The 20078-nt window shown below is 41.8% G+C and overlaps 1 protein-coding gene across 5 annotated transcripts in view; it reads right to left on the minus strand.

Moving 5' to 3' along the window:
- Positions 1-20078, minus strand: part of LOC140453638 (disks large-associated protein 2-like) — a 723320-nt gene that overhangs the window by 64156 nt on the left and 639086 nt on the right. For all 5 annotated transcript variants that reach the window (XM_072548503.1, XM_072548501.1, XM_072548502.1 and 2 more), the window contains 2 exons: positions 9243-9414; positions 1766-2003 (listed from right to left, as the gene is read on the minus strand). In XM_072548503.1, coding sequence (XP_072404604.1) covers positions 1766-2003; positions 9243-9414 — 410 coding nt within the window. The remainder of the gene's footprint in view (positions 1-1765; positions 2004-9242; positions 9415-20078) is intronic.

A 20078-nucleotide genomic window follows, 5' to 3' on the forward strand; every position in this document is an offset into this window, starting at 1 on the left:
CGGGAGCACGTCTGACTGCATATCAGAAGGTTGCATGTGCAAATCGTGTCAGCTGCAGTGTGCTACATGGGAGCTCAATTCCTGCTGTTTGTGGGCTTGACGGTAGTGAAGACAATTACTAATGAAATGATTCCATAGTTACTGCTACTTCTAATGATGCTGATGATGAAGAAGACCCATATGCTGACACATACAGGAGGCTATTGGAATGGATTGTTCAGATGGTGATCAGACTGATTTTGAATTGTCCTCTGAACTGTTTTAGTCGATTCGTTACATGTAGATGGAGTTGGTTCATACATAGCTTGTAATGTGACAGAATTGTATGGATTTTAAATGTGTTGATTAGTTACTTTATTCCATTGTGATGGTCATTCTTGAGCTCCAATCAAGTATACGTGTCAATCCTTCAAAAACATTACAGTTAAAAGTTCAAACCCTGATCTTTACCCAAAAATGGTCTCAAGTATTTGATTAATACATGGATAAATATGGCAATTTTCCACTTATATTGCACTCAATATTCATTTAATAAGGAATCTGCACAGAATAGGGATAATGTGTCTGTGATTTTTTTTTCAGTTAGGTCACCAAAGTAGTCATCCAGTAAAGAAATACTTAACCATTTAAATGATTTTTTTTTGAAAAAGGCAAAGAACATGAGAATCATGCCACAAACAGTTGACACAGACCCATCTTCTATCATTCATCATCATTTTAACTCAAACCTTCCAATCAACAGGAAACACTTCCGTGGACCTCAGGACAAGGTATGACAGTACAACACTGAAACAGCAGAGTGCACACTCTGTTTTCCACCAGGCTTGAATTGATCTTAGAAAGTAAACGTAATAAGGATTGACCTTTTTCTCGAGATGTGATCCAGGGAGGAGGCAGAGGAGGAAACTGGGTGGACATTGACACTTGCTGTAATTCAGCCTGTCCTTCTTGTGCCGATAACCTTGTTGTGCTCCTGCATTTAGATGACCAGCTTTGATAAATTGTAATGCATAACTGGCTGCCTTGATTCAATGATTGATGAGATTTAGTCGGGTGTAATCCATCACAAGCCTTGTCATTAGGCTTGCGGGACTGGTTAAATCAGAATAAATCTGCACTGATCTGAATTAGTCCTTGAAGTACGTTTTTAAATGATATCAATTTTTGCATCTTATCTACAAAAAGAGTTTGTGATTACAGCAATTGAGGTGTTTTAGAGCAGGGTGATTTCGTGGAGCAACTTGTGAATGATGGAACAAATGCTCAACACAGGCTGAATAAGAAATGATGAACAACCAGACTACAAACAGATTCCTGACAGTCTTCTTCCTTGGCCATCACTGGCAAAGAGTGGCTACACTGAAAATTCCTGGCTTAACAGATCACACCGAAATGAATATAGGTGTCCACAGAAATTCATGGATAATCTAATTTTTGAGGAATAAAACAATGAGAAATCAAAACAATAATGATTTATATTGAGGGAAATCTTTACCAATCCTTACATTGATCGCTGCAGTCCGACACACAAATGCATCATGCCAAGTGTGATAATGCAATATTTGCCCTGTTGTTAATTGCATTAGGCCACCTCTAAACATAGAAATTTGTGTTGCAAACCCTGTTTCCATGGTGACTGTCTCCCATTAAAACACTGATAGCTCAAAACTGAGACGGGAGGATTGGTCTGCAGAATTGATAATGCTCGAAACACTTCAATTAAAGGTGAGCAGTTGGTTTCATCATCCTCACTGTCAGTACTTACAAGTGCTGGATTTAATAGCACCGACACTCGTGGCAGGCATCATGGGTGCTGACATAGAAAACACAGACAGGCAGTCATCATCCTGTGAGCATCCAGCTTGAATGGCTCGCAGATAGCTGTGACTTCGCATTCGGAAACAGCCAGGCAGGTCGAGAGCCTCCACAGCTTGGGATTCCATTTCTCCAAAGACTGACTCACACACCACCTCGAACTGTCTGTTCTGATCAGCCTCGCCAATCTGCAGTAAAGCACACACATTCCTTATAAATCAAGGCACAGTTTGTTTTTTCATGTTGGATTATCTCATTAAACATTTAAAAATGTTGACGCCAAGTGCAGGGTGTATGCAAGTTGTAATGTGGTCTTACTATTTCACATTATTTTTATAAAAGGCTTTTATTCTCCCATTCTGCATTTCCACTCTTTTCAGGTTAAAACTTCCAGCAGTGGTTGTTTTTACACCATACATAGGGCAATAGGTGGCAGAGTGGATTACACACTGACATTTAATTTCTAGAATATGGGTTCAAGTCTAAGGCCAAATCGATGGAATGAAACAGTCCATTTTCTCTTAGTTGTATTAGTTCTGTGAAACCTAGCAATCTCCATCCAGTCTCAAACAATCCAGTACAAACTGACATTTAACTAGAAATCTTATCTTGGAGCCCAGAGGAAGAAATGGGAAGAAGGTGAGGAAGTGTCACACTTGTTTTGTAGCCATGGTCCATTGTGACCTGCACCGTATCTGAGAGTTCTTGCTAAAAATGTTCAAAGTACATTGCAGGCACATCAACAGCAATAAGGTGAAAAGACAGGTGAATGGTTTTGGGAGTGACCTCAAACACTGACAGATATGTTGTCAATTCCCAGCATTTTTAATCTTTTTAATGTCAGCCTGTATTGTTTATTTCTTTCATCTGCGAAATGCTTAATGCTGACACAAGGCACGCAAAATACAAAATAAATTCCTGCCTGGAATTCTGTAGTGGATCGAACCTCTGCAGAAAAATGTTGATGTCCCTGGTGTTTCTATCAATCTCCTGCTGAAGCTATCTATGTGCACAAAATTCAGAACACATAGCAAAGTACTTCAGAATATAGTTTCATTCTTAACTCACATTTCTCAATTTTAAAATATCCAAATTTGGTCTCAATGCTGTTTTTCCTCACACTGTTGTTGAACAAAGTTATAGTGACAAAGGAGCAGCAATTCGAAAGCTTGTACTTCCAAATAAACCTGTTGGACTTTAACCTGGTGTTGTGTGATTTTCAACCCCAGTCCAACATTGGCATCTCCACATGTTGGTAAGTAGACAATTTGGCTGGAATTTGTGCAAGATGACATTGAGCTTGGAACTGATGGATGGTCTTTGTCCAAAGATGGTAAACAGGAAGATGTTATGACATGATTATATTAGAACAGAGGTCATTTGACATTGAGACAGATTTCTTCCTGACACTGGACAACCACAAAGTTGTCATCACATTGAGAGATTCAATTAACTTGCTCCAGCATGTTCTAAGCGGTTGCTCCAGTTCTATCTGCTTAATGAAATGTTGACTTTGCATAGCTCTTACAATCGAAGAATTATAATGTTAAAACTTGGACCATGACCATGGTGAAACACTGCAGCTGTAATGTAATCTCCATTAGTCATCAATGATATTCAACTTACAAAAATAATACTTTGTTAATATAGATCACAGCACAGAAGCCAATTACTCAGGATGTGGAGAAATGAAATATCATTTTGTAGGGGCAATCATCTCAGACACAGTATCCCTTAATAATGATAATCCATTCATCCAGATAGACAGACCACAATGGTTCAAGAAGGTGCCAACAAGGAAAGTTGAATGAGCAACAATTGCTGGCCTTACCAGGGACACTCACACACCATGAACGACTCACAGAATAAAAGATAGGTGGACTATTGCTGAGTCGTCATGATTTCCAGCATTGTTTGTGCTCCAGTTTGTACAATGAATTACAATATTAGTTGTTTGAGAATTCAGGAAATGGGGAGATAATTGTGAAGTTTCTGTAGTATTGTAACATTTTGTAATTCTTAACTCAGATGCACAAGGAGAAGAGGGGATGGTAGCCTGGTAATACAGAGGCCCTGATTAATGCTTTGGGTACATGGGTTCAATCCCATTGTGGCAGCTGGTGGGATTTATATTTAAACAATTTATATAAATCAAGTGGTTGATGAAACTCTGAAATTAAAAGCCAATTGCAGTAATAGTGACCGCGAAACTATCATCAATTGTTGGAAAAACCCATCTGGTTTCCTGCCTGCCCCTTGGGGAAGCAAGTCTTCAGCCTTTCATTGGTCTGGTCCACATGTAATTCCTCATCCATAATGTGGTGGATTCATAACTACTCACTGAAAGGGTTTAGGAAGCCACTCAGTTCAAGAGTAATAGGGGTGGGTCAGGGTCTAGTAGTAATGGCTATATCCCATGAAGTAATAAAGAGAACAAAATCCAAATTAAAAAGCTTGTGTTACAGTCATTTAGTCCACAAATAAGCCACAGTTCCAGAGTAATCACAGGTGATTTGGTCAGTTGATGACTGAAATATAAACAGCATGATGAATGTATTGTGATCTTTCAAGGGACCTAAAATTCAGAGGCATTTTTGAAGAAAACCAAATGAGTTTCAGCCAAGATTCATTGTCTGGAGTTCCCAATCAAAAGATTATCACGTTAACCATAGAGTCATGGAGATGTACAGCATGGAAACAGACTCTTCGATCCACTTGTCCATGCTGACCAGATATCCCAACCCAATCTAGTCCCACCTGCCAGCACCCGGCCCATATCCCTCCAAACCCTTCCTATTCATATACCCATCTAAATGCCTCTTAAATGTTGCATTTGTACCAGCCTCCACCACTTCCTCTGACAGCTCATTCCATACACGTACCACCCTCTGCGTGAAATAGTTGCACCTTAGGTCTCTTTTATATCTTTCCCCTCTCACCCGAAACCTATGCCCTCTAATTCTGGACTCCCCCACCCTGGGGAAAAGACATTATCTATTTATCCTATCCATGCCCCTCATGATTTTATAAGACTCTATAAAGTCACCCGTCAGACCCAGGCGCTTCAGGGAAAACAGCCCTAGCCTATTCAACTTCTCCCTATAGCTCAAATCCTCCAACCCCGGCAATATCCTTGGTTAATCTTTTCTGAATCCTTTCAAGTTTCACAACATCTTTCCGATAGGAAGGAGACTAGAACTGCACGCAATATTCCAACAGCGGCCTAACCAATGTCCTGTACAGCCGCAACATGACCTCCCAACTCCTGTACTCAATACTCTGACCAAGAAAGGAAATCCTTAACTTAAAAACCTGACCTGCACGAAGAAGCAAATTACAGATGGGATGCTCGTGGTAAGTGAAACCAGATCCTTGTTATCCTGGATATTTTTGAGGTTCTCCCAGGAAATATCACTGGGTTCACCAAGAATGCATTCATCAACTTTAATTGAGATAATTATTGCTCGTTTCTGCCACAGATGACAATACAGTAGATACTACAGGCACATATATAGCCAGCTGAAGATCACTTTCTTATGTTCGAAGCATTCTCAAAGCACAGTCTGTATTGACTACACTAACTCTAGCATCTTTGTTGAGGGGAAAAAAACAGGATTACAAGACTTGTTTTGGATTGTTTGAGCAAAAGAGCTAGTAGTAAAATAATGAGCTGAAAGTCCTACTTCTACACTGAAATCATTTATTCACCTGTAATCACACCATTGTGGTAGCAGCAAACAGGAACTGTTCACTGAATATTCAGATGTGTAACCACTGGCTAGCAAGAAATGATGGAAGTGAATAATTATTTCCCCTATATCACTCACAGTACATACATCCTGAGGTAAATGAAGAAAACAGTTCTCATGTGAAGACATAATGCAGGATTGGTTTATGTAGTGGGTGGTTCATTGGTCCCAAAGATGAGTGACGTCACTTCCATAAACCTTAGTCCCACAAGAGAGGATATGGACATGCATTAATGAAGTAAGTGAACCACCACCTTCCAAAAACAATGGTTCCTTTGTATAGTTCATTGTAAGCTGTGTGTAGTATGAACTGGAGCGAATTGATCATACATTTCTAGTGGGATGGTGTACAATATTAAAAATCGAAAGAGGCTCCTACACACTCAGCAATTCTGCCTCATGCCAGCTGATTTTTGGGAAGGGGCTTGATAAATGTACCCCCTACAATGCCATGCCAAAGAGTACTGGGATGGGTATTGCAACTCAGTAGCATGGCCCCTTCCAGGTCAAGGGGAAAAGAACTGCATGAATATCCTATAACTGGAATTACCTGGCTGTGGTTGTTTGGTACAAGACAAGAAATATTTATCTTCTACCGAAAAGTGACTGGTGTCCAGTTTTTATGACATTCAGTTCTTACCAATGCAAGTGCTTATGTGTAATTTTCTGATGTGATATATTTCTGTCCTGTCCATTTGTGCCTCATGCACCAGTGCATCATTTATTTCTCTGATATGACCCAAATAAGCCTCCATTAGCAAGAATAAGCAAAACCAATTCTGGATAAATATTGTGAGGACCTGTGTGCATTCTATTTTTGTTCATACTCCATTGTCCTCCACATTACACATTCCACCAGGGTCTGCACGCTGCACTTTTCTCCTTCAGCCCCTCCAGCTTTCTCCGTACTTCTGCTCGAGTCTTCTGTACCTACCACTTCAAGCTCATGCTCAGTCACTTGCTCTAAATTACCTAACTCCTCCTCAATCTTTCATTTCTTCATTCCATTGTGAACCACTTTGGGATGCTTTGCTATCTTAAAAATGCCATACAAATGGTACAAATGCTATACAACCTACAGCCTGTCGTTCAAGTGGTCTATATAAAGACTTTCATTTACCTCTTGCCTAGAAGCAAGAGATGGGTAGCAAATGCACAACGACTCCCCTGTTCCTATTCTTCTGATGGTCCCTACTCAGCATACAGCCAATAATCCCTGTCTGGAGGTAACAACAGTGTTCAATGTCTTTTAATTTTTTTTGACACTCCCTCCAATATACCTTCACATGCTTCAAAACATTAGGTGGGCTTGGCAGCATTAGAGGGAACATCCCTAAAAGATGTCATCACTGTAATTCACCTCTGCATGGAGCTTGCAAAACATAATTTTCAATGATAGTTGTACAAATGGAGGGTAGAATTTCCACTCCAATCTAGACCTAATTTTATTTTGAAACAAATAACTTCTTCCAGTGCTCATGGTCAAATTTCTTTGGTGGCCCGGTGAGGTCAGAATTATAAAGGGACAGAAGGCAATGATGAAAATCTGCATCAACAGTCAAAGTTTCTTCACTCATCACTTCTGTTTATTCCTCATTCATCAAACCTACACATTCTTCCAAAGTTTTAATGTATTTGGACTGGTGATTGTTTGGAATGTGGATTGCATCAAGCATGTGAAAGCTTTGAATCAGATTTTGGCTGGTGCAGCATTTTGAGGATTGTGAGTGTGTGTGTATGTGAAAGAGAGCAACAGTCATGTAATAGCAGCATCTTCCTCTTGGGCTTATGGAATTTCTGGAAATAAAGATAACACACATAAGCAGATTAGAATTGATAAGCTGCTGTGTCACACTGAGTTTGTTTTGCAGTGGAATACAAACAGCATTTTCAATCTATTGAAAATTAAATTTCTTATCACAGTGATTATCATTATACAAACAGGGCCCTTGTTGTCATCATGGACTTCAAAATTCTGCAAACCTATACAGGTTTATAATCTCCTGAACGATATGATCACAGCAAATGGGAAGTTTCATTTGCGACACGATATTTACTGTCTTAGAACAGTAGCATGCGAAGGGCACATGCTCGTGTAAGGTTTGAAAAGTTATTTTACAGTCAGAATCAAAGGCCACACAATACTGTATCAGGTATTAAGTCAAGTAAAATGAAGCACAATATTATCTTGCTACCCGAAGATGGAAAAGCAGCACAAATACTTTCAAGTAGTCCCTTCTATTTGTGAAGAAGCTTTCTAGAGGGCAGCTTTCCTCAAGTAATAGGAAGAGGTCTGGCTTGTTTCGCCTGTGTGAATTAATCTCTTTTGTGCTCCATTTTCAGCAAGATGGGAGTACATTTGGGATTCTAATGTTCTGGTGTTAACCCATTCAAAAACGTGGCCACTAAAAATACTGCGAGAAATTTCTATTAGTTTTAGCTAATTGCCCCACAGACATCAAGCCGTTGAAACATGCCAAATATAACAGCGTAAGATCATTTTAGTGGTTCTAATTGCTTACCTTGGAGGTTAAATTGAGCACCTTCTTTGACAAATCCTTTGGAGCATAGTTGGGCTGTGTTGATCTTCCACTTGACTTCCTCCCATGCCTACAAGAGCCTTTGGGTCAAAGCTGATTTGTTTGGTTGTTTCAGTTTAGGAGGTACTAGGTGACTGAATGCCATTATTGTCATTTTAAAAGTTCTGTTGATTGTAATGTGTCTAAAACACCCATAATTTACTGGTGATTAAATTCATGCATTGTAAGTATTGCTAGGAGGTGAAGCAACTACCAAGTCTGATTTAATATACATAAATTGTGCCCTTAAAATGATTTCCATCACTTTTTTTCTATGAAAAGCTTGTTTATTACATCCTGAAAACATACTTTCAATACCATTTATGTATTTATTTGAATAATTTCAAAAACACTGGGATATTCTGAAAGATTTGCAATTCGACACAGCAAAAACTACTAATATTGAATTACTCTGGAGAGATTATATTTGCATGATCATTGTACACAAAAGAAAATGAAAACTTACCATTTTTGTGTTTAACCCTTTATCACATGTTGAACTGCCCCAAAGCAGTTCACACAATGAAAAACTGGAAGGAAAGGCAGCAGTCATTTTTTTTTGTTCTGGAATGTCTCAAAAACATTACTGAGATGAATAAGGACCTTTCCTTGAAACAATCAGGAGTTGTTACATAATTGGCAAGATATTCTAATTTTCTTCACATATTACCTTTGGAATTTCACCTGAATGGTCAGATGGAATCTCATTCTAATACCTCACAAGGGGGTCAACACAACAGTAAGTACAGCACACCCTCAGTGTCAGTTTGGTGTAGCACTCAAACTTACCTTCAGTGACTTGGAGACAGCAGCCAATCTAGGAATTTAATTAGTTTATTGACAGTTTACAGATGTTGCTGAATGAAAAAAAATTCATGCAGTTTTTGGCTTCCAGGATGAACACTGCTCTCAGAGAAGACATTCAGTCGCTAGAGGCAATGTGTCATTTTGGATGGGTTAAAGAAAATCTTATTGTTCCTGTAGGTTAGTTCCCATTGTAGGAGCATATTAGGATGGCATAGGCAGTGTTTGACCCATTTGAAGAAATAACAAAAGGTCTATTAGCTGCTTTATTGCACAAATTCATACCTGCTCTTACCTGATTGTTGGCACTGAGCAGTCGATTGTAACCTTGACTCCTGGGTAGAAGCTTCGGCGGAGTACGGAGACTAGACCGGTGCAGATTATCCAGACTGTAGTTCATTGTAGTTTGTCCTTGCAGGTAGGAGTGGCTGCAAATGTATGGATCAGAGCAGTGCTTACAGTTGAATCTATGTAGGTAAGCAGAAATGTATTATTGGGGAATGTATAATTTACAGAAAAATATTGGGAGTAACAGTGATCTCTATAACTGGCACAAAATTGATGAAAGCAAATCAACAGGCTATTTATGGAGAAGGAAACTGAGCAGAGATTGTTGATTCACTACCACCCAGCACTATTTTCACTCATGACTTCTGATTAGGAAAGGATTATAGTATTTGTTTAATGATTGTGGACAATGTGATTCTAATCAACAACTTTGGTACAGAAACAGAAGCTTGCATTTATCTAATGGCCTTCCTGGCCTCAGGATGACTCACACCACTTTGAAGAAGGGCTGTTATGTTGTAGCCACAACTGTTTTGCAGGCAAATGCAAGAGTCCACTGTGTACAGCATGTTCCCTCATATAACAGAGGCAAACCACTATATCATCTGTTTTGTTGATGCTGGTTGAGGGATAAGATTTTGCCAGGATATTCAAAAGATAGCTTCTTGAACAATGAATCTCACGCTCAGCGTCACACTGAGGCATCAGTCGAGATTATGGGTATAGCTCCAATCTGAAAGTTGTTCAGTCAGAAATAGGTGTGATACCACTGAGCTGTGCAAACGTAAAGTGACATAGCCTTGAACAGATGGAGAGGAAATTTCATACAATTGCCCATTCAATTACACCCACTTTAAACCAATACCAAAACTTATTATTTTCCTCACTATTCTCCCTGCTGTGTCAAATTTCATTCAATACCGAATGAGGGGGCAACATTATTTTCTTCATGATGACATCAAGTGAGTTTACATTTTAATAGATAGCGTTCTGTGGAATAACTGGAGTGATATCGTTGACTATTCAGTACCTCCAGCATGAGGCAATGAGGATATAGGGTGACATAAGTTAGCACTACTGCCTCACAGCGTCAGGGACCCACATTCAATTCCACGCTCGGGTGACTGCCTGTGTGGAGTTTGCACATTCTACCTGTATCTGCATGGGGTCGCTCTGGGTTTCCTCTCACAGTCCAAGGATGTGCAGTTTAGATGGATTGGCCATGGTAAATACAGGATTACAGAGGTAAGGTAGTGGGGGTGGGTCTGGGTAGAATGCTCTTTGGAGGATTGGTGTGGACTCAATGGACCAAAAGGCCTGATTCCACACTGTAGTGATTCTACGATATTTTAATAATCTTCACGGTGTATTGTTCTGAGACAGTTCTCTGGCCTTCTCTCATTCTATCTCACAATGTTCATCACTGCCCCCTCTCAGTTTCAAAAGAATAAAAGGGACGTATAGCACAGGAACAGGCCCTTCGGCCCTCCAACCCTGTGCCGATCCTCATGCTCTAATTAAACGAAAAAAACAAACTTTCTGCCCTTTTTTGGCCTATTTCCCTCTATTCCCTCCCTATTCATGTCATCCAGATGCCTCTTAAATGTAGCCTTTTCCCACCACCTCTTCTGGCAATGCATTCCAGGCTCCAACTACTCTCTGCATGAAAAACCTCCCTCGCATATTTCCCTTAAACTTCCCCTCTCTCACCTTGAACCTGTGCCCCCTTGTAATTGAAACTTCAACCCTGGGAAAAAGCCTTTGATCATCCATCTTATCAATGCCTCTCATAATTTTGTCAGGTCTCCTCTCAGCCACTTTCTAGACCGTTCACCCTCACTACGCTGAAACCAAGAGTTATCATTCTCACGGATTTCAAAGTCTTTCACCTCTTTCACAGCCTTCAAGCTCTGAGCTTCAAGCTTTCAATCACTTCATCACTATTACCTGATCTCCTGTAGCTCCTTCATTCATTTAACCCTGTTGTGTCTGCCAGCGTGGACTTTGGTTTCACAATTAACTAATATATAACTCCAATTGACAACATCTTTTGTGAACTAAAAGCTCTTAAATATGAAATGGGTGTTGGTCCTGGATATTTATATCCTTTTGACTGAGGTCACTATTCTCAAGGTTTATTGTACGAGCAATGGAGGCATCCAATATTGTTCTACATTGTACAGTGATAAGCAAAAACAGAAAGGCTACTTTTTGAAGAGTTCCTGCTGTCCCAGGTTGCTATAATCATTATTTTATATTGAAAAATGTGAAAAGTGCATTGAAATGCCAAATATATTTGAAAATACTCAATCTGAGAAGATTTTGCTGGAGATATACAATTGACAACATTTTCTGCTGCTGTCTGGAAAGTTGATGTGAAAGGGGCCAGAATAGTGGAGGACATATTGACTGTGCCCCCTAGCGGGTTTGATGTAATCCAGCAGTTCCCATGTCATGAGAAAATAATCCACTAAAATTATTTATTACCCATGGCTCAGTAATGCCAGTTGATGACTTGTTACAGGATCAGAATGCTCATCAGGGTTATCTTTCGATTTTTGTGCAATTCATTCTCCATAGCTTTCTGTTAATCTGGACCACAACATGCTGGTGCCTTTCTATGTGTTGTGTCCAAGAGTGAGATGGGTGAAAAGTATAGCAACTTAACAGTGGAACAATCTGTGTCCAATCTGCATAAGTGTTGGCCCCACTGCTCATAGCTAAATTTCGTTTTTGAATGAGTTTATTGCAGTTGCTCGCTTTTAAATTCAGGACCAAAGCACGATATGAAATCAGTAAAAACAATCAATATCTGACAACAGTTTTCAAAGTTTCAGATGGACTGCATCAATGAAATTCTGGAATGGGAACAAACGCGTTATTATTTTGCAGGCATCCCTGCTGGACAGATAGCTAGCACAGTTCTTGTGACACTCAGAGCTTCCAGGATTCTTCCTGTTGTTGGGCTGGTGCCCAGACCCCCTAAATGGATTTCCCAAAGGTGGAACAGAGAGTGCAAAGACCATTAAACAGGTGACCAACATACTGCCCAGCCATATATGGGTATAAACTGCACAAGCAAGCCCATAGGTAGAAGGTCTTCATCACATACAGTCCCCTTGTGTTCAGGGAAACAAATTTCAAGATTCCTTTAGCTGGGACCCTCCTTCCTCAATCCATACACTTGTACGCTAGCTTGTCCTGCTACCAAACTGGCCACCATTTCCCACTCATGATTTGGACTGAACGATGCAGTCAGGACCTGATGGCATTCGAGCAATGTGTTTAAAAGGAGCAGACTAGGTTTGACCAGGCGCTATTGCCACCTGAAGTGTAAACTATTGAGGACAGTCCAATCAGATGAGTAAATGCCCAGGAAATGTAATTGTCAGCCAACCAGTTGCCACCTTGTGGGCAAAGTTAACTCACACCTGTTATGCAGTTGATATATATTTCACAAGGCTTTCATATTTTAATGGAAGCATCTTGGTATTGTGTTTCCATAGTCTTACCAGACCATAGGGGTGCTCTTTCAACAGACAGAGGTGACTGGTGTTGATTTAACCTAAGGGCCACCATACCTCAGGTGAGGAGAGAGGTTCAGAAGGAGAGTCCTTATGGTAACCTCAGTAGGTGCAGGAATTGAACCATTGCTGTTGGTAGTGTATTGCTTCACAAACCAACCTTCCAGCCATTTCAGCTAAACTGATCAGTAACTGGAAACAAGTTGTTTGGGATTCAAATTTCAACCTCACATTGCTAATGGGTTGCCAACATGCTTTAAGGCTGTACCATGTGCGAGCCAGATAAGGCAAAGAGGAAACCAAGGGAAAACTGGTCTTTACGCCTCTGTTTTTTGATTGAGTAACAAACTCATCATCTCAAAAATATTGACGTGGGGCAGGGACCATATTCTCCCACTCTTTTTGCACTGTAGAACACCATTAAAAGGCTGCAGGAAGTCTGATCAAAGCAACAGTTGATATTTTTGCAAAGATAAGGATTGAGAAAGCTGTGACATGAGTTTCACTGCACCAGCACTTCAATTGGATCGATTAGGTTGTAGACAGTGAGGCTTGTTTTTGTTAAAGAGTATATTGATCTTCGTATTCTTCCTTATGCTGTGGCTCATGCTCCACTATCCGCAATCAAGTCCATCCCCTCTAATCTCAAGTGAACTCTCTGCTTCCACAGCATCAATCACAGATGCGGCCAATCTGACTGTTTCCTTGCATTGCTGTCACTCATATTCTGCTTTCACTCCCCAACCCTAATTCCTTCTGGATCTGCCTGGAGAAAGCTGCTGAAGTTTTGCACTGCATTCACTACAACATTTCTGCAAATGTCAGACCCCTATCTCAATCACTGATACTTTTGCTGTCATTAAAACCATTACTCCACCATAGTCTGGTCATTAATCCAGCAGTACTCTGTAGCTTTCAGTTCAAGATGCACAGAGCTCAGGGTTTGCCATGGATAATTCAGTTAGATTTAGAATAGTTATAGAAAAGGATAAAGATGAGCAAGGAATAAACGCTCTGAACTGGAGCCAGGCTCACTTTACTAAATAAAATATGATTTAGCCCATGTGACCTGGGAGCAGCGACTCACAGAGGAATCTGTATTGGAACACTGGCATGAATTCAGGGACGAAATAACAGGGTTACAGGGCACAGAAACATAAAGTGTTCTTCTTCTTTGGGATGAAGAAAGGTCAAACCACACACGGAACATTAACTCTGTTTTTCTCTCTCCATACATTGCTGCCAGACCTGCTGATCTTGAATGAAATAATTCATGATTTTATTGTCACATATATCTGGGAAAGTGCAATAAAAAGTGTTTTGTCAACACAATCCGGAGCCATTACAAAATGAACAAAAATAAGTGATTTAAATAGAGCTTCATTTTCTGTTTAATTGACAGAAAAACATAAAGGCAGAACAATAAGAAATAACCTTCAACTTTACGGTCCCTCTTATCAAACACGGCTCCAGGTTTCCTTAAGGTCTCCGGGATTTTCGTAAGTTGTTCTGGTCTCCGTGCCGCAAGGAATCCCTGTTCCGGGACAGGCGATGGCTCAGGAGTCCCCAGCTTCGCTGCTGTCACCTTATTGACATTGTAAGAGTCCCTGCTCTGGGCTGACCGTGCAGCCAAAGCTGCAGCCGCCGCTTGGCCGACATCTCTAGATATCCTTGCTCTGGGCCTACTGCAATCTTGAGCCACCAATGCGGCCACTACCTTGCTACCTTCACCATGAATCCGTTTGCAGCTTCCTCCACCATGACACCCTTCAGATTTCTAGTATCCAAGGCACGTTACTTTTACTTGGGATAAAAATGTTCCTGTAAAGACAAAGCATGATTCTTGCAGGGGGCTGGACGATGTGGGCTGTGGCAAGATTTGTTGCAGTCATGTGAGAAGACGGATGAAGTGGGAGCACCTCGCTGCATCTTTTTGACCAGGCTGTAATCTTGTTTGATGTCACAGTGAGAAACACTCCAAAAATCTCAAAGCCACTGGCACTTGGCCAAAAGAATGTACGATTCAACCCAAAGGGCGGCACCAAGACCAGATATTCGTGATGTGCAAGAACATAAAGGTGAGGATTACACAAAACAAAAGAGAAGCTTATGACAGATACTGAGGGTTCAAAACACCAGAGTCCTTAGAGAAGTATAAAAAAATGCAGAGGCTAATTAAAAAGTAAACAAGGAAAGCAAAGCCATTGGATGAGAAAGCATTGGTATATAGGTTAAAGGAAAACCTAAAGGTTTTATTTTTTAAACAGATATATAAAAAGTAAGAGTAGATCCCCTTAGGAACCATAGAGTCAATTGTCCATGGACTCGGAATACTTGGGCACAAGTTCTCAATGAATATTTTACATCCATCTTCGCACAAAGCAGAGAATTACAGGCCTGTCAGTCAGACCTTTCCTGATGAAGGGCTTTTGCCCGAAATGTCAATTTTCCTGTTCCTCGGTTGCTGCCTGACCTGCAGTGCTTTTCCAGCAGTACACTCTCGAGTCTGACCTTAGTGGTGGGACATAATCAGGCAGAGGTCTGGAGGGCAGAATATATTTGCACCCGGAGAGACATAGATTAGATTACTTACAGTGTGGAAATAGGCCCTTCGGCCCAACAAGTCCACACCGACCCGTCGAAGCGTATACCACCCACATTTACCCCTTCACCTAACACTACGGACAATTTAGCATGGTCGATTCACCTAACCTGCACATTTTTGGATTGTGGGAGGAAACCGGAGCACCCGGAGCAAACCCACGCAGACACGGGGAGAATGTGCAAACTCCACACAGAGAGTTGCCTGAGGCGGAAATTGAACCCGGGTCTCTGGCGCTGTGAGGCAGCAGTGCTAACCACTGTGCCACCGTGCCGCCCATAGATTAGTCAGGGATGAAAAATGTGTTGCTGAAAAAGTGCAGCAGGTCACGCAGCATCAAAGGAGTAGGAGAATCGACGTTTCAGGCATAAGCCCTTCTTCAAGAATGAGGAGGGTGTGCCAAGCAGGCTAAGATAAAAGGTAGGGAGGAGGGACTTGGGGGAGGAGCGTTGGGAATGCGATAGGTGGAAGGAGGTTAAGGTGAGGGTGATAGGCCGGAGTGGGGGTGGGGGCGGAAAGGTTGGGAGGAAGATTGCAGGTCAAGAAGGTGGTGCTGAGTCCGAGGGTTGGGACTGAGGAAAGGTGGGGGGAGGGGAAATGAGGAAGCTGGAGAAATCTGCATTCATCCCTTGTGGTTCCAATCCTCGGACTCAGCACCGCCTTCTTGACCTGCAATCTTCTTCCCGACCTCTCCCCCCCACCCCCTCTCCAGCCTATCACCCTCACCTTAACCTCCTTCCAACTATCGCATTCCCAATGCCCCTCCCCCAAGTCCCTCCTCCCTACCTTTTACCTTAACCTGCTTGGCACACTCTCCTCATTCCTGAAGAAGGGCTTATGCCCGAAATGTCAATTCTCCTGCTCCTTGGATGCTGCTTGACCTGCTGCGCTTTTCCAACAACACATTTTTCAGCTCTGATCTCCAGCATCCGCAGTCCTCACTTTCTCCTAATTAATCAGGGATGGTCAAGAAAGATTTGCGAAGGGAATGTTGTCGTTGCTAAATTTGATCACATGATTTGAGGAGCTAACCAGAAGTGTCGATGAGGGTAATGCGATCTACATTTAATGTGATCTACATTAACTTTAGCAAGGCTTTTGATAAGGTACACCATGGCAGACTGATTAAGAAAGTAAAAGCTCATGTGAGCCAAGGCAAAGTGGTAGGTTAGATCCAAACTTGGCTGACAGAAAGGAATCAGAGGGTGGCAATCAAGGGATGTTTCTAGAATCCACACAATTTGGAAGCAGGCCACTTAGTCCATGGAGTCCACACCAACTCTCCAAAGAACATCTCACCCAGACTCATCCCACTACCCCCTCTGCCTCCCCCTAGCCATGTAACCTGGTATTTCCCATAGCTAATCTACCAAGCTTGCACATTTCTGGATACAATGGACAATTTAGCATGGCCAATCCACCTAACTTGCATATCTCTGGATTGTAGGAAGAAACCGGAGCACCTGGAAGAAACCCACGCAAACACAGGGAAAATGTGCAAACTCCACACAGACAATTGCCTGAGACTGGAATCAAATCCGGGTCACCTGTGTCACTGTGATTGGAAATCTGTTCTCAGTGGAGTTCTGCAGGACTTGATACTGACGCTCATGCTAATTGTGGTGCAGAGTAATGATTTAAACTTAATAACAGAGAGCATGTTCAAAACGTTTGTGAATGACATGAAAATTCATGAGTGGTAAGTATTGTGGTGGACAGCCATAAACTGCAGGAGGATAGCAACAAACTGGCCAGGTAAGCAGAACAGTGACAAATGGAATTCAACCCAGAGAAATGTGAGATAATGATGCTGCAGAGGAGATTTACCAAGGTGTTTCCTGGTCTGAAAGGTCTGTGCACCTTTGGATTGTGGGAGGAAACCGGAGGAAACTGAGTATGTTGGGGTTGTTTTCTTGTAGGCAGTGAAGATTGAGAGGGGACCTGATGGTGGTACACAAGATTATGATGGGCATAGGTAGGTTGAATAAGAAGGTATCTTCTTCAATAGTAGATAAGCCAATGGCCAGCAGGTATAGATTTAGGGTAAGGTTCTAGATTAGAGTGGTGCTGGAAAAGCACAGCAGTTCAGGCAGCATCCGAGGAGCAGGAAAATCGTCGTTTCGGGCAAAAGCTCTTCGTCAGGAATATTCTTGATGAAGGGCTTTTGCCCGAAATGTTGATTTTCCTGCTCCTCGGATGCTGCCTGACCTGCTGTGCTTTTCCAGCACCACTCTAATCTAGAATCTGGTTTCCAGCATCTGCAGTCCTTGTTTTTACCTAGATTTAGGGTAAGAGGTAAAAGGCTAAGAGGAGAGTTTGAGGAGAAATCTTTTCACTCAGAGGATGGTGGAGATTCTGGAACTCACTGCCTGAAATGCTGGTTGAGTCAGAAGCTCTTGTAGAATTTAAGGTGCAGTTAGATATTCACTTCCATTGTCTTAGCCTCCAGGCCTAAGGGCCTGGAGAGATATAGGATTAGTGTCGTCAGATCTTTGTTGATCAGCACAGCTATGATGGACCAAGTGGCCTCCTTTTCTGATGTAAATGCCTAACTGGTTTTGCCCACTATGGTCAGATCTGACTGAACCACAGAAGGCACTACCGGGTACTGTCCTGCTGTAGCAAGATTTCCATATTCAAGGAACATTACAACTTCTCTTCCCACACGACATTTTTTTAAAAATCACACTTCTCATCTTAATTTCCTGTAACATATGCAGGAAACTCATTGATTAAGATCAGTCCAGCCACTATCAGCTGTTTTTGCTGTTTCCCTCCCATTCACCAAAAGCTTTCATCTCTCTCCCACCCTAGTCCTGAACTTGTATCTTCCTTTTTCTCCTTTCAACCCTCACAGTCTCCCCAAATTTATCTCATCTATGTGGCCTACATTCTATTCTTCCAATTATTCCCATCTCATTGCTGGTCACCATCAACTCCGCCAACACCCATGCTCATTAAATTCCATTCTTGACCATAAGATGGCTAATATTCCCCCTTCACAGGGTACTGTTCTCCTTTGTTTCAAAGCTGCCAACACTGTAAATAGACCTGTGTAAGCAACATATGTCAACCTGGTATAACCTTGGGGCAGCACAGTGGCTCAGTGGTTAGCACTGCTGCCTCACAGTGCCAGGGACCTGGGTTCGTTTCCAGCCTAAGGCAACTGTCTGTGTGGAGCTTACACATTCTGCCCGTGTCTGCGTGTGTTTCCTCCAGGTACTCTGGTTTCCTCTCACAATCCAAATATGTGCAGGTTAGGTGAATTGGCCAAGCTAAATGGTCAATGTGTTCAGGGATGTGTAGGTTAGGTGCATTAGGGTAATGGGTCTGAGTGGGATACTCCTTGGAGGGGCAGTGTGGACTTATTGGCCGAAGGAATTCTGATTCTGAAAAACAAACCTCAATTCAGTAGCTACATCAAAATCAGAAAATCCTTTAACAGCCTCTTAAAACTGTCAATCAAAATATGAAATTACCTCCCATACCCTTAACTGCTGCAATAGGCATTTCAGAGATTTTCAAATTTAGCCAAGCTGTAAGAAGAGGCGGTAATGATTTCTTTGCTAAGTCTATCAATTGATGAACTCCAGCACCATCTTTATTTTACATTTTTAAAAGGCTGGGGATAACTTCAGATCATAACACTGAAAGCAGATTTTACCCACTCTTCACAAGCATTTACACTTCCTCCATAAATTTGATGAAAGCCATACCATGGGTCAAGATCCTGGCAACAGGAAAAGTGGGTCTTTTTGAACTCCGCTCTGACTTCAAACAACTGAGCTGAGACTAGTTTTTCCTGACTTATGCTCTGCAAGATTGGGATCTGCTGGAAATGGGGAGCAGGGTCCCCATCTGAGTCCTGCCTGCCAATTTTTCAATGGAGTCAGACCAATTCCACAAAAATCCAGCCCCTGTTCACAACGTCAGTGTTAGATACTTTGGAGGAGACATTTGTTTGCATAGCTCTGATTCTAGGAAAACAATGCTGTTTCCTCTGGGACAGGCAGTGCCATAGGCTACTATCGATGGGTGGCATGTTGGCTCAGCGGTTAGCATTGCTGCATCACAGCACCAAGGACCCAGGTTCAATCACAGCCTCTGGCAATTGTCTGTGTGGAGTTTGCACATTCTCCCCTTGTGTGTGTGGATTTACTCCGGTTTTCCTCCCACAGTCCAAAGATGTGCAGGTTAGGTTGATTAGCCATATTAAATTGCCTATAGTGTCCAGGGATGTGCAGGCTTTGTAGATTAGCCATAGGAAATACAGGGTTACAGGGATGGGTTTGGGGAGTGGGTCTGGATGGGTTGCTCTTTGGAGAATCAATGTGGACTCAATGGGCTGAATGACCTGCTTCCACACTGTAGGGATTCTAAGTGACTTGTTTGGTTTCCTTCAAATTATTGTTGCGTACTCCGCAACAATTTTTAAACTCTTTGGGTTGCAGTTTGCTCACAAGACGTCGCGATCAGAAAAATCTTTTGCGGTGTTTTTATAGTATTGGACAATCTTGGAACTCAATGTCCAAAGAAGCAATCACACATACTGGCAAGATTTAGTCGGACTCTGTGACTTCTCAACATTCAACTTCAAAATTACAATCATTAAAATAATTCAAGTAGGCAGAAGTCAGCAGCAGGCCATCTTACTGCATGGGCACTTTCTTCACAGTTCATTAGTTCTCACCACCTTCATCATGCATGGAATTTCTAA

The sequence above is a fragment of the Chiloscyllium punctatum genome, chromosome 27, assembly GCF_047496795.1.
Source record: "Chiloscyllium punctatum isolate Juve2018m chromosome 27, sChiPun1.3, whole genome shotgun sequence".
In the NCBI taxonomy this organism is placed as follows: Eukaryota; Metazoa; Chordata; class Chondrichthyes; order Orectolobiformes; family Hemiscylliidae; genus Chiloscyllium; species Chiloscyllium punctatum.